This window comes from Limulus polyphemus, unplaced genomic scaffold (genome assembly GCF_000517525.1).
Source record: "Limulus polyphemus unplaced genomic scaffold, Limulus_polyphemus-2.1.2 Scaffold244, whole genome shotgun sequence".
In the NCBI taxonomy this organism is placed as follows: domain Eukaryota; kingdom Metazoa; phylum Arthropoda; class Merostomata; order Xiphosura; family Limulidae; genus Limulus; species Limulus polyphemus.
This window is the reverse complement of record NW_013665854.1, coordinates 258,916-273,466: the sequence shown is the minus strand read 5'-3', so window position 1 is coordinate 273,466 and position 14,551 is coordinate 258,916. Positions and strand designations below refer to the sequence as shown.

The 14,551-nt window shown below is 30.8% G+C and overlaps 2 protein-coding genes across 3 annotated transcripts in view; one reads left to right on the top strand and one right to left on the bottom strand.

The window, feature by feature from the left end:
- LOC106478721 (ubiquitin carboxyl-terminal hydrolase 10-like) overlaps nt 1-4,185 on the top strand; it is a 32,770-nt gene extending 28,585 nt beyond the window's left edge. The window contains exon 14 of the mRNA XM_013939282.2: nt 2,591-4,185. Within this exon, the coding sequence (XP_013794736.1) occupies nt 2,591-2,799 (209 nt within the window). The 3' untranslated portion in view covers nt 2,800-4,185. The remainder of the gene's footprint in view (nt 1-2,590) is intronic.
- A 2,039-nt stretch (nt 4,186-6,224) lies between these two features.
- LOC106478720 (zinc finger protein 26-like) lies at nt 6,225-12,377 on the bottom strand. Of its 2 annotated transcripts, XM_022382379.1 has the most exons (4): nt 12,231-12,363; nt 11,876-11,950; nt 11,045-11,118; nt 6,225-10,709 (listed from the first exon to the last, which is right to left on the bottom strand). In XM_022382379.1, the coding sequence occupies exon 4, from the start codon at nt 10,700-10,702 to the stop codon at nt 7,517-7,519; it is 3,186 nt and encodes a 1,061-aa protein (XP_022238087.1). In that variant the 5' UTR covers nt 10,703-10,709; nt 11,045-11,118; nt 11,876-11,950; nt 12,231-12,363; the 3' UTR covers nt 6,225-7,516. The 2 variants fall into 2 exon arrangements, with proteins under 2 accessions (XP_022238087.1, XP_013794735.1); XM_013939281.2 differs by lacking the exon at nt 11,876-11,950 and having other exon boundaries at nt 12,231-12,377.
- Between the last annotated feature and the right edge of the window lie 2,174 nt (nt 12,378-14,551).

The following is a 14,551-nucleotide window of genomic DNA, read 5'->3' as shown; positions in this document are numbered from 1 at the left end:
AAAAGTATCTCTTCAAAAAAGTGTTACTTTCATAGTGATTTACAGGCATGTTTCATGGAATATTGTCCAGTTATGTAAGCATTGTACATTACAGGAATTGTAATAGAACAAATTTTGAAGAGCCATCAATAGTGTATGCCCCAGTGGTAGGCAGAGGGCTAAAGCTGGTTGATTAACCTGTGTGCACATGTCCTGATCTTTCACAGTTATATTGAAAATTTGATTAAACAAAGTTATTATCAATGTATGTCAATAAACTTAGCATCAAAACATATTTTATGATTCAAATTTTAATGTCTTAATTATCAGCTGGGAACATTAATATTTCTCAATCTTCTATTCTCTGCTCCAAATTACCAATTTTCTTTATACTCTTATATGATTTTTGGGTGTCCAACTAATTATAAGTACATACTAAAGATATTGATGATCTGGAATATATACTTAGAGCCTTCAATCTTCTTGCTTTACTGAGACTTTAAAAAAAAATATATCAAGCCAACATGAACTCCTCACCCTTGTGATTCTGTCTTCCAAAAAAATATTGATAATTCTCTCTTAACATGGCTATTTAATTATTTATGACAAAATTCCTTATACTTTTATTTTGTTTTAGTACATGTAAGTAGACATTTAGTCTCAGTTCATTATTTACAATCATATTTTTCTACTCCAAGCAGCTAACAAATTTTTTTAACCAATTTATAGCTTAGTTAGAAAGCTAGTTAACTTGTAGTAGTTTTGGAACATACTATTGTAGTGCCCAATATATTTTTTGTGTTCTAAAATGCATATTTGGAAGGAACATTAATGATTTTGTGGAGAGCCAACATAATATCTAAAAACTTGTGCTCAGGAAGTATGCTGTGAAGTACAAATTGCTTAAATATGTTTTATCTCTAATGCAAGTCCAAAATTTCTGTTTTTTCTTATGTATATTTTTATATTGTTATAAAATTTTTAACAAAGGTAACTAAAATGTAAAAATTAGAAAGTTGTCAGGTTAGATAACAAAAAATAAAATGAAATAAGTATTTCACAAGACTAACATGAGTTAACTTTGTCAAGTAATTGTAGCTTTATCAACTGTTTACTCATAAGTTCTGCTATGGTTAATTACCTATTACATACTTAGGTGCTAATGAGCATCGTAAATTAATAAAGTCAAAACCAAGCATATATGAAAAGTTTTCATAGGCAAGAAAAAAAAAAGAGTATTGATTTTCATATCTTTCAGTGTTTTTCTACGTGTAAATTGATGATTTTGATATAATAAATGCTAGGGCAGAGAAATTAAGAGATAAAAATAAAGGTTTACTGAAAAACTTTGGTATTCATTTAGCAGGTTATGAAAATGAAACTGTCAGATGAAGTATTTTCATTCTTATCATCAAAGTCACATATCATTCAGACTCGGTAAAAGCTTTGTAAATTTACAGAAAAATCTTATTAAAAATACTTTTATTAAAAATTATGTTTTTCTGTACAATGTTTTGTTGCGTCATCGAGTCACATGACTACTGTGACGCAACATTTCTAGAACTATCATGTACTTTAGCGAATGTTCTAGTTCTTACTAGATATAGGGTAGGCTGGTATATAAAAGAAGGTAAGGTAATGTGTGTATAGACAGTGAGTAATTGAACTGCAGTCACAGGGTATTGTTGAAGTTAACGTTCGTTCGTTATAGTGTTTGTTTTAGAGCGAATATTGAGATTAAGTGTATTGCAGAGTTATATTCGGAAATAATAAACCAGTTTTATTAAGTAAAGACTTTTGTCGTTAAGTTTCGTCAGATCGAAGTTACGGAAAAATCCATTAACAAACGGAGACGTAACAGTTTACTAAAAGCTTGTCAAGTGTCACGAAAATACACTTAGTAAATTCAGATATATATATTGAACAATACCATGTATAGCTTAACAGCGTTAACTTGATTAGCTGTGAGAATCAGTTACATTTAGTGTCAGGTAATCTGAAATTATAGTTAAATCAACTGATGTCATGAAGTTAACCAACTAATTGAAAGAGGTGTTTTGATTATTTCAACTATTCAAATCTCATGTAAGAATAATAAACATCCAATTAATGAGACCCACAATGAATCAGTTATCAAATTTCTTTGAATTGCCCAGCTCTTTAGGTGGTTAGATAAAATTCACTGTTATTATCCACTATTTAAAAGTCTTGGACTTTATTACAAAATGGTATAAGAATGATTATTTGCTTTCATTGTTTTATTTATTAATTTTTTTATAATAATATCAAAGTAAATGATCCCACTGTTTCCATCAGTAAATTAACTTTGCATAATAAGGTATTTTTGTTTGAGGAAGACTTTAAGCATTAAGTTACAATTCTGTAAAATTTTGTCAGCTTTTTTAATGTTTCAGAGAGCTTTCACCAACTGCATTACTCAATGAAACAAGTAGAATTAGGCACAGATATTTTGAAGGTTGGCACTCCAGGAAATTAACAGTTCAGAAAGCATAATAATAATTTATCTTTTCTTTTTTGTTAAAGTAGGTTTTGAAAAGATAATTATGTAAGATTTCTTTTGTAGTTGTTAATGAATGAACTGTCTTCACAGTGGTATACCATGAAGGAAAGGAAGCTGTTAAAGGTCACTATATAACAGATGTGTATCATGCTGGTTCTGGAGGTTGGTTGCGCTGTGATGACTTTACCATAACTCCTATAACTGAAAAACAACTTCTCCGTTACAATCCACCTCGGGTTCCTTATCTCCTGTTTTACCGTCGTTTGGATACTGTGCAACCTGGAATCACTACAAAATGAACTTTTGACAGAAGTAAAATCTTTCTTTTTTTAGCCTGATTTATTCACTGCAAAGATGAGAATTAATCTTATCTGCACATCTTTTTCTTGGGGGGGGGGGGTGTATTCATCTCATCAAATGCATAATCAGTTGCAAATTTATTGCCGCATATGTTCAGGATAGAAGCACTAACCAAATTTTGATATTGAGATTGTAACATACTTGTATAAACTAATAGTTTGTTTTGTTTGTAGATATAAGTTCTTTAGAACCAAGAATATGTTTATTAACAAATGCCAACACAGAATAAAGAAACCTGTGTATGTGATCCAAAGATGATACATCTCAAGTTATAGCTGAATGGTGGTTGAAGTGGATAAACAATCATTTGTACATTTGTGTATAATTATACATTTAATAAGGTATGTGATTAAGGATTAGGGCTAAATGTATATGATTTTTAAATTTTATAAGAAATTCAAAAACCTTATGTTCCTATTCATTTGAATACATATTAACTCTCAATTTAGGATGCAAATCATATAATGCAGGTGGTTTTACAGGACTTAGCACAATTTGTTTTAAAATTTCATTAATACATATATACACACACACACCTGGATTTAAAGTTACATGAATGTACATCCTGTCACAGCACTTGGTTCTAAAAAAATGTTTTGTTTATTTGAAAACATGGAAATACAGTTCTACTTCAAATATAACCTTGATCAAACTAACAATTGTTTCTGACTGTGATGATTGTTCTTTATAGTTAATAAATTGTTCAAGCTCACCATTACAGATACGTATTATAACAAGCCACAATCATTTATTATTTGAGGCATACTGGAAATAAATTATAGTAAAATAAAATTGAGCTAATTTCCCTTCATTGAATGATGTGACAACTTACTAAAATCATTTAGCTTAAAAACGTAAGTTTAAATATACTAAGTAACAGCAAGTATTACATAACTGCATAATAAATTTTATAGTTTTTGCAATTATTGCACTGACTATCATGATTCAAAAAAAAATTTGCTTGGTATGTTTTCATTCATTAATTTTTTCTTTTTAGAAAAATATTTATGGAACTGTAAATTATTATATGACCATTTAATGTACTGTATAAATTGTATGTTAGCATTGTATAAATGTGTATAGGAAATTGAGAGAATTCAGATACTTATAACTTTCATGTTCTTAGTGATTTAAACAAACCCTTTAATGTGCCATTACTACTATACAAGTTTGCCAAATTTTTGTATTATATAGGTATTACAGTTTCATTATTTTTTTTATTATTATTTTTTTTTGCAAAAATGCTTGAAATGTACACCACTGAGAAAAAAAAAAATGTAAATAAAGACATACTTTCAGAGTTTTATTTTCTATGGCCAAAAGTATCATTTGTGTCATGGGATGTTTTCTGGATTTTTTTTTCAACTAAACTAAAGAACTTGTTGAATATTAAAACATAAAAGATAAACTGAACTTAAAAATTTCCCAGAAAACCTTGTCCATTTGATAACATGTATTATCACACTCTTTACTTTAAAAATTTAGGAGTTTAATACACAACCAAAACATGAAAGTTTTTACTTTTGACTGCTATATCTAAAGAACGAAATATAATAAATATATTTTTCTAATGTAGTTAACTTTTGCACCTACTTCACATGTAAATGTGATACTATGTCTTTGCATGAAGACTTATCACAGCTGAATAAGCCAACTGTTTCCTGAAAAAATTATGCGTATTTTACGAAACACTAATATTTCCCATGCTTTAAAATTTATATTTACAGATACACTAATGTCATTTTATGATTTTTTTTATATCCAAGTCTTAAAAACATCAGTTTCTGTATTTTGATTTTCCATTTGTCTTAATTTATAGCATAGTTGCAAAAAAAAATTGTTTTGAATTTATCAATTTTAATTCATACAAATCGTGAAAATTTGAAGATTTTATTTATTTTATCATTTTTAATGTAAAGAGTTATTGCAAGTTTACCTTACTCTTAAAAAAAATTACTTTTATCTTTTGAAGATACAGAGGTTGAGTAAATTAAAATAATTTTGAATATGCAAGTCACTATGGAACAGAAGGTATCACAACTACATTTTAACTATTTGGCATTCCCTAGTTAGTATTATACCACATAAAAATGATCACTTTTAGAAAATATATTTAACAGTTCTATATGATGCAAAATATTGATACACTCAGATCATATAGATAAGTGCAGGTTGGAAATTTAGAATTTTCAAGGCAGTGATATCCCTTGTACTTAATGGAATTGGAGAATAAAAGAATACGGATGAACATGGAGTACCAGAACAATAAAAAAGAAACCTGCAAAAAGTCATAGGTAAGCAAAGTGCAGTGTCTTGTAACAGGTGAGAATCCAAGAATGCAAAGGTTAGTGAGAAAAGCCATCAGCATTTCCATCTGGAAATGAGGCCTTGTATCATCATTGAATGCTACATGGATATGAAAAGCACATGGGGAGGGGGGGACAGTCTTACAACTGCAAAGGGAACTACACTACAGTCATCGAGGTATGGCGAGGCTTCAAAATCAATGTAATTTAACATAACCTCTGTACTGGAGCAATGGTTCCCAACCTTTGAAAAACAATCAAAAGAAAATAAACCCCACACCTCAAAATTAGAGGGCAGTCTTGGTAAGTTACCAACATATTACACTAAGCAGCACACTACAGATTGTTGACCCATCCTTGAATTATTGGCTCAAAGATTAAACTGGTGTTATGTGACCCAGTAGTTAGCGTGCCGAACTATGGATTTGAGGTTCACATCCTATTGCAACAAAAAACAATTTTTTAAGTGTGCTATACACTATTTGGCCATGAATGCATTATAAGAATGACAATGTAATCCCACCAATGTGTCTTGCAAGAATTGCCAGTGGGTGGTGATGGTTAGCTACCGTCCCCCTAGTCTGTTGCTGCAAAATTAGGAATGGCTAGTGCAGGTAACCCTTGTGTAGCCTTTTGTATAACTCAGCAAATGTATTTTTTTTATGTCTAATGCAAGATCATTTGGTATATAACCTTTTTACAATTGTAAACTTTCCCAATAACGTGTGTTAAGGCTAAGTTGCTTATACATATAGTGGTATGTCTGCAGACTTACAGTGCAGGAAACCAGGTTTTGATATTCTTGGTGGGCATAGCACAGATATTCCATTGTGTAGCTTTGTGCTTAACTTCAAACAAAACAGCTTATAATTTTATTTTACAATGTTAAATGTCAGTATTTGGAAATTGCTTATATAATCAGAAATTTAGTTATTTTTAATGTAATTATCATACATATATCAAAATTTTCAAGTATTTTGTTTGATATTACTCATAAGCAGATTTTGTTGAATAAGACCAATGTCTGTAGGTTTACTTTCTTCTTAGAAATCTTCTCAAGAAGAAAGTAAACCTACAGACATCGGTCTTATTCAACAAAATCTGCAACCAAAGTACACCAGTATTACTCATAAGTAAACCTCACAAAGAGAAGATAAGGTGATAGTCTTCTATAAAAAACCATAATAGTGTCAGAAATAAGATACAAAAAATGAAATGACTAGTAGTTCATATCAATGTCATATTACATAATGACAGAAATAAGATTTACAACAAAGACATCAGAAGTAGGAACTTCAAAAGTCATATGTTGTTAATATTATTGTATTTCAGACAGGATAGATTAATCCATGCACACACAAGTCAAATCTTTCTTTTTGTTTGTATCCAAAAACAGAGAGTAATTATAACATATTTAAATAATATATCATGATCTATAACTGGTCTGTGCTATAAACTGTAATACAATCTCATTATCTATGGAAAAACATGACAAATTGACTTAAATTTGTCTTAATAAAAAGAAACAACTTTAGTTTCATTTTTTCATGAAAACCAACAGTAAATGCCTAATAGCTAAATTAGTTTAATCTTATAATTATTTTTCTCTCTTTGGTTCATACAAGTTTCTTTAAAAACATGTACTATTTCATCTTGGATTGACATAGTTCCAAATACTCATATTCCCAAAGAAAAATATATGTAAGAAATGAAATTAGATGCTAAGAGTACTAGGTAATGTTGCCTTCACTACAATTATGTTGGGCAGTTTTATGTTTTGAAAACATTTTGTATGCAAGCATTTTCCTAAGTTGATTAGCATAATTCATTGAGAAATGTAAAAAATATACTGGTTTGACAAATAACAGTCATCAAAGATAAGGAAGAACTGTATATAGCATTTTTCAACCAACTTGATTCTAGTATAAAAATTTTCAGAAAATATTTTTAATTCAGTAAAGATGCAAACTGAATATTATAGGCTTTTTTAATATGTTCATTTGTCAGGAAAATTATATTCTTCCATGCAAATAATAATAATATATATACAACAGTATATGAAAAAAACTTGAGGAATATTTAAAACCTGATTTAACAAGCACTATAAATGTTTACCTACTGTTTCATCTACCTTGAACTTCAGATGGTGTAATTCTCTTGCAATGGCTAATTCAGAAAACTATAAAAAAAAATTCTCATCACTTTTTTAAAATATTGGACATCTTTCCAAGAAAGGCACCAATTTTAAAGGTTTCGTTGCCTTAATTGATTCACCATTAACAGCAATCAACTCAAGTCCAATGACTAAAACAAAAAAATTGATTAACAAAATCGTTTACTGTAGTCTTTTTCACACAGGCATGTATATAATAATTGTTTCAGCATTATTTTCCTCTGTGTAAGTTGTGTATTCATAACCATGTGTTACACTTCCATGTAAACTATCTGGTAATTCTTCCACTAGAGTCTGTTCAGAGCTAAAGTAATCAGGGTTATCAGTAATAAAAAAATCACTAGTTGCTAATTCTATTCTAGTGTTTGATAAAACACCAGTGTCAGAAACCCCTGTAACAGCCTGATGTAAATCTACCTTTGGCTCAAAGTTGTCTAATGTCAATGCACTTGAATTGGCTTGTGCAGTAACAGTAACACCTTTTACTGTTGCTTCACTAACTGTAGAGATTTCAACATGATCAACCTCCTGAAGCCTTGCCATCTCAGGTATCTCAACAATATTACCTTCATCTTTAATAACAGTGGCCCCCCTTAAATCGTCTGTTGTGTTATTTTTTTTTCTTCTTGTCTTACAGTGTTTTCTTGAAAGTGAACAGGAACTCGTTTCTCTTAGTTCCGACTGAGAACCTAATGTATCTATTGGGATAAACCCATCATCAACATTAGTATTATCTTTGGTATACAAACCAGAGACATACGATGAATCAATATCTCTCTCTCCTTCAGGAAAATGTTCCAGATGATAATCAAGAAGATGTTTCTTGTACTCTTGAAAGTCATTGCAACCAAACTCACAAAAGCGACATGGATACATTTTCTTTCCAATATGTTTTTTTGTTTTTAAGATATGTTTGCGAATATTCTCTTGTGTGTTACAAGAGTAGGAACAATAGGGACACTGATAAGGCTTAGAACCCGTATGTAACCTCATATGTCGACGGAGATGACTACTAAAGGTTGCAGAGTATGAACAGTATCGACATTTAAATGGCTTCTCACCTGTGTGACACTTCTGGTGTTTTTTCAACTGCCCACTTGTTTTTCCTGCATATCCACATTTATCGCAAAGATATGGACGTTCATTAGTATGTGAACACATGTGAATTTTTAATTCACTCTTTGAACGACAGGCATGATGACAACCATCTACAGGACATTTGTAATCAAATTTTTTCAAATGAATCTTCATGTGATAGTTGAGGCTGCCCCTATCTGAATGTGAAGAACCACATTCTTCACATAAAAAGGGGCGTGGTCGCTCAACCAAATGGACTTGAAGGTGACGATTTAAAGCACCTTTTGTGACACACGCATAATTGCAATGGTCACATTTCATTTTTTTTATCCCTAGATGTCGTTTAATATGAACCATAAGAGTACCTTTCTGTGTAAATGTTGCTCTACAAATGTGACACGTGTGAGGTTTTTCACCAGTATGTACAATAAGGTGACTTCGAAGGACCGCACGAGAGAAAATTCTTCTGCAGTATGGACAAGGATACCGTTTTTGGATATCTTTAATATTTTTCTTTTCATTCCTTATGAATTGATAATCAACTTCCTTCATGGACTCTTGCATTTTCTCTACATTTCCCACTACATGCATCTCCAAACCTTCAGAATGGTGAAAGTCTATTTTATGAAAAATAATATCAGCTAATGTCAAAAAGCCACAATTACACATTTCACAAATCAAATTTCCCTCATGCTTGGCATGGCGAGTTTTAACTCTTTCTTGCTTTTTGTGATAAGCTGTATTCATATGTTTTTGCAGTTTAGAGGATGAGAAAAATTTTATTTTACAGATTTTACATTCATGACAATTTTCAGGATGACTACTTAATACATGTTTGTAATAATCTAACTTACCAAATTCTTTTTTACATTCCTTACAACACCAGTTTTTCCTCATCTTATACTCCGTATTTTTTATCATTTTAACTATGTTTTCTCGAATAAGCTTTGATTTATGACCATTTTTTGATATTTTCAGACTTCTGTTGTTTAGTACAGTTAAGTTGTTTATATATGGGTTTATTACACTATCTGAACTATTCTCTTTCCTTATTTTTTTCTCTGATGATAACACACACTTTTTTATTTCACATTGCTTTGGACAAATATCACATGACTTTCTAATAGAATTTTCTGATAAAATAACTGGATGCTGTGGCAGAATTTCTGTGACATTTTTGTTATGAACAGCAGAAGTCAAATGATTTAACATTTCGTCATTTGCATAACATTCATACTGGCATGATGTACAAATTAGGGACCTCCTCGCTTGAGCTGCCTTCTGGAGATGTTGTTTCTCTCTCACGTGAGCAAGAAAACACTCTTGTTGAGCAAAATAAAAGGAACAAATCAAACAACGGAAGAGCAATGATTTGACCATTACTGCTTCATTCTGTAATACATGATTCACCCAGTCTTCTCTTAAATTAAATGCCTGTCTGTGTTTGTCGCTCAGAAGATGCAGTGCAAATTCATATGGTTTAACAAATCGTTTGCAACACTGAATACACTTAAGCTCTGTCTTTAAAGTACTTTTGACAAAACCACCCTTCTGTGGTAAATGTATCAGTCTTTGAGCTTTCTTAAACTGTTGTTTACTTGAGTCAAGACCGATTCCAGAGGTCAAACATCTAACATCCCTTTCTAAATGTGATCGCTTGAAATGAAGCCTTGTATCAAGATGTCTTTCATAAGAACCCTTATCAGAATACTTTCTGTTGCACAGTTTGCATTCTAACTTTTTCTTAACTTTTTCCTCATGATCTTGTCTTTGAATGGAAGGTTCTGAAAGTGCTAAATTTAAATCTTCATCATCTTCTCCTGATGATGGATTTCTTTCCCACTGATTTCGAGTGTACTGTTCTGGTCGACTCCCAGGTTTCCACTTTCCTCCAGTGTGTGACTGAGGAGGATGAGTGTCATCATCACTTTCCTCAAACACATCATGATTTCCAAATTCATGGTCTGATTCCTCTTCTTGTTCCGAATATGTTCTAGTACCTTGTTGGAATGAAGATGTCAGTTCTTTCTTGGAAGGGTCAGATGGAGTTGCTGTACTCTGAAGTTCTAGGTAGGAAAAAAAATCTGAGGCACTAGGTGTACAAGTATTAGACTGAAAAACATCCGTCACACTTTGATAACCAGAAACTGAGTTTGATGGAAATTGGTTTGTTGTGTCTGGCTTTGCTACTGTGCAATGTTCCTTACGGTGTATGACATAATTGTCAAGTCCAATTATAGTACTGTTACATCGAAGACACAGATGTGTATCATCATCCATGTCCATTAGAGACCTAAAAGTAAAATTACAGAAATCAGTAACTCTGTACCTCTCATAACAACATTTCATACCAGTATCACTTGAAACCAAAAATATGTATTATTTGATGTGTTATTTATGGACATATCATATCCCTTGTTTCAAGATATACAAATAGTATTAAGACTTCTGTAATAATTTTCTATTTCACCACTATAAAAAAGAAAATGCAAAACTTATTCATGTGGTTTAAAATTATAGTAACAATGAAACTTATAATTTACTTAAAAGCATAGTTAACACTTAGAGCAGTGTTATTTCGGGCATATTATTTACTGTTGACAGAAATGTTCACAGAATGGAACTAACCTTTTGCAGCATGACACGAAAAAATGTACAGCACATCAACTGGAACTTGGAAGTACTGAGGTGCCTGAAATTTACTGAAAGAAAAAAAAACAAATTAAGAAGTAAATAGGTTCATGGTTTGAATAAATGTCTTTCCAACTAGGAGCATATCTTATAATACAAGTCCTACTTCTTCTTAATCATTTCAAGTACAATACATTCATGTCAACTTATATGAAAATATTTTCAAGTTTTATAAATACTTCACTACAATGTCAAATGTATCAGAAATTTTAAAGATTTTATATTTTATGGAATTCTCTGTACATAAGTTACAGTACAATGTATCTTTAGTCTTGTTTGACTATGACAGAAATCAGCAAGGTTCCCAAAATGAGTTGTTCTTATCAGTAAATAGGTTAGACTAAGACTCAGATTCAAGAATAATAATACTCTTTCCACTGAAATATTCACATTTCTCCTGAGATCTATGTAACAATCCATGAAATGAACCATTACTAAATCATAAAAATGATAACTTTCAATTATAAGTGATTACTGTAATACTAATGTAGTTTTATGGCAACTTCAGAATGATGATATGCTATTTCTCTATCTAATTACAATCTAAAAAGTAAATAGTAATAGCCTAACCACTCTAGTGGTAATAGTAATACTAAGTACAGTAGTAGTACTAGCTATTCCTACTAACATTAATAACAAAACTAAATACTAACTAAGTAACAGTTGGTATAGTTTATACAGTTTTTCAGGATATAATACAAGAACTGTTCATATTTAATGAATTTTGGACAATAAAAAAATCAAAATATTATAAAATAAAAATCTTACGTTTCACTTTCAGCTTGTTTCTTTACTAGAGCCGAGAGGTAGCACTTAACGACAGCAAAATACTTTACATTGTTTCTAAATCAGATAAAACAATAATAATTAAATAAATCCAACTTACAAAAATAATAGCAGCTCTTGTACTACTGACCCTGAAAAAGCCACAATGGCTAAATGTTGGCTGAACTCAAAAATTTCTTTATTGTTATTATCTGGAGTGTAAAGGTCGTTTTTTATATTTTTTCTAAATTTATACAGGTGTTGACGAAATGATTGAACTTAACCATTTTTAGTTTTACTAATAATGTAAAAAGAGGGCAATAAATAAAATCGAGATATTATAAAATAAAAATCTTACGTTCCAGCTTATTTCTTTACAAGAGGTAGCATTGAGTGACAAAATACTCTGCATAGTATCTAAATCAAATAAAACAACATGTTTAACAAAAATAATAGCGTTAGCTGGTTAAGCCTAACAGCTAATGTCTACATTAGATTTGCGGATGTGGCGCTTTCCATAAACAAGATCAAGACAATGGTGAAAATATACATTTTATTTCAGTCGTTTCTAATTACACATAATCCATCTTCAACGATTTTCTTTGAAGACAGTTAAAAATTCGAATTAATCCATTTCCATGAAAAGCATTAAGAAATTTTAATTGTGCATTTATTAGTAAGACATCATCCTTGATAACTTCTAGCTCAGCGGTAAGTTTATTTGTTTTATAGGAAAGCGACATAGAACAATTGCTGTGTCCACTGCGGGTAATCGAGCCCCGGATTTTAATGTTGTAATTCCGTAAACTTACTGTTGTCCCAGCAGTGGACTCAGCGGTACATCTGAATGCTAATAATGCTAAAAACCGGGTTTCGATACAGCACAGTTAATTCATTGTGTGGGTTTGTACTTAACGACAAATAACCAATCAAATAATAAATTCTAATAGTTGTTATATATATATATATACGGTTATACTTATATATTGTAATAACTATTATAATCAAACTCTAGCTAGAGTGAAGTGAAACATCAGATAATTAAAAGAAAATTACCATAAACAATTTTATCTCATAAAATATAGGCTCAATTTAAAAACCAGCCATTAAATCTACAAATATATTAGTTATTAGTGTACTTAAAAAAATTGATCATAAACAGTTGTTTATATTTCACTCATTAGGTTTGAATTTAAAAGTTTTAGTTGAAATAAAGCGTAAGCCTAGATAATTTATCTCTCCATAATCCACAGTTCTTATGTCATTTGAAGATCGTTTCATATCGCTCTATACTCTTATTGCTTCTGTACTGTACTTCATTTAGCAGCATATTACATAAGAATTTACCCCCTCCATTGGAAAACGAGAAACAAATCTTTCATTATTAATTCAGCATACGTATATGAATTGTCCCTCGATTTTGACTTTGCCCCATCCCTTTGGAAAATTTTCTGCGGACACCCACGTATATAGAAGATGATAATACGAGTATATATATGTTTCTTTACTGAAAAATATCGTGGTTAAATAAAGAAAATCCAATTTACGATGTTAAAGATATATATATGTTCAAGAAATCGATTAAAGACAAAAATCCGAAACCCAATACCTCGAGCGCTTTCGAAAGGTAGACCTTTTTTTCATCAGGGGCAAATTTTAAAATATTCTTATTGCTTACTTATGTAATACGACATAAGTGAAGAACTATCCAAATTAGTTTGCTTTTCACCTTAGTCACGCCTGCTGTGTGTTTATAAAACTTTTCTGCGTGCATAATTTTATAATATTAGTATCGTTAACTGTGGGCAGTCATCTTAAAATTATATAATTATTCTAGATTGTTCAGCACATCACATATTTTTGAGAAGTATCAATATATATAGGTATATATCAATTACTTATAAACAGTTTTATATATATGTATAAATCTCAGACTAAATATTTAAGTATATTGTCCGTTAGTTACATATACATATATCGACAAATGCATTGGTATTTATATATTTTACTAGGAGTTACTTTGTTATATTAGTTTATAAAGACATTTAATAGTTCGTGACAACGAGATCTTTGGCTTGTGTGAATATTTTACATGCAACTTTTATCGTATTTTGCTTTTCATTAGTTCATGAAGCTTTAGTTTATCTAGACTATTTGGCATTGTTACATTGCCTAGTATATTCTAATTTTACGTAAACTTCGTTTGTATAACTGGTATATGTATATAATTAAAGCATTATCATGGTACCACCACATTATAGCTTCTATTAGCAAGTGGGTTTGGTTTCTTTCAGAATTTCGCAAAAAGCTACACCAGGGTTATCTGGGAATGGCCGTCTTTAGAATGATGACAGTTCTTAGGCTACTTTGCTCTAATCAAATAGTGGGATTTTTATTGTCACTCTTCAAATGCGTCAACAGCCGTAAAGTATAGAGCGGGTTTTTACGCAAAAAGGTCGTAATCCATAAAATATCTAAATCACAGTTTGACACATGAGGTTAAAGTTATCAAATTCAGTCAAACAAACTTCAACATTTAAAATATTGTTGTTTGGTATTGTTGCGTCAGCGAGTCACATGACTACTGTGACGCAACGTTTCTAGAACTATCATGTACTTTGGCGAATGCTCTAGTATTTACTAGATAGGGTAGGCTGGTATATATAAGAGGGGGGAAAC

Bases quoted from the DNA above. Each gene is read 5' to 3' on its own strand.
- LOC106478720 (XM_013939281.2), bottom strand. From the start codon at position 10,702: ATGGACATGGATGATGATACACATCTGTGTCTTCGATGTAACAGTACT.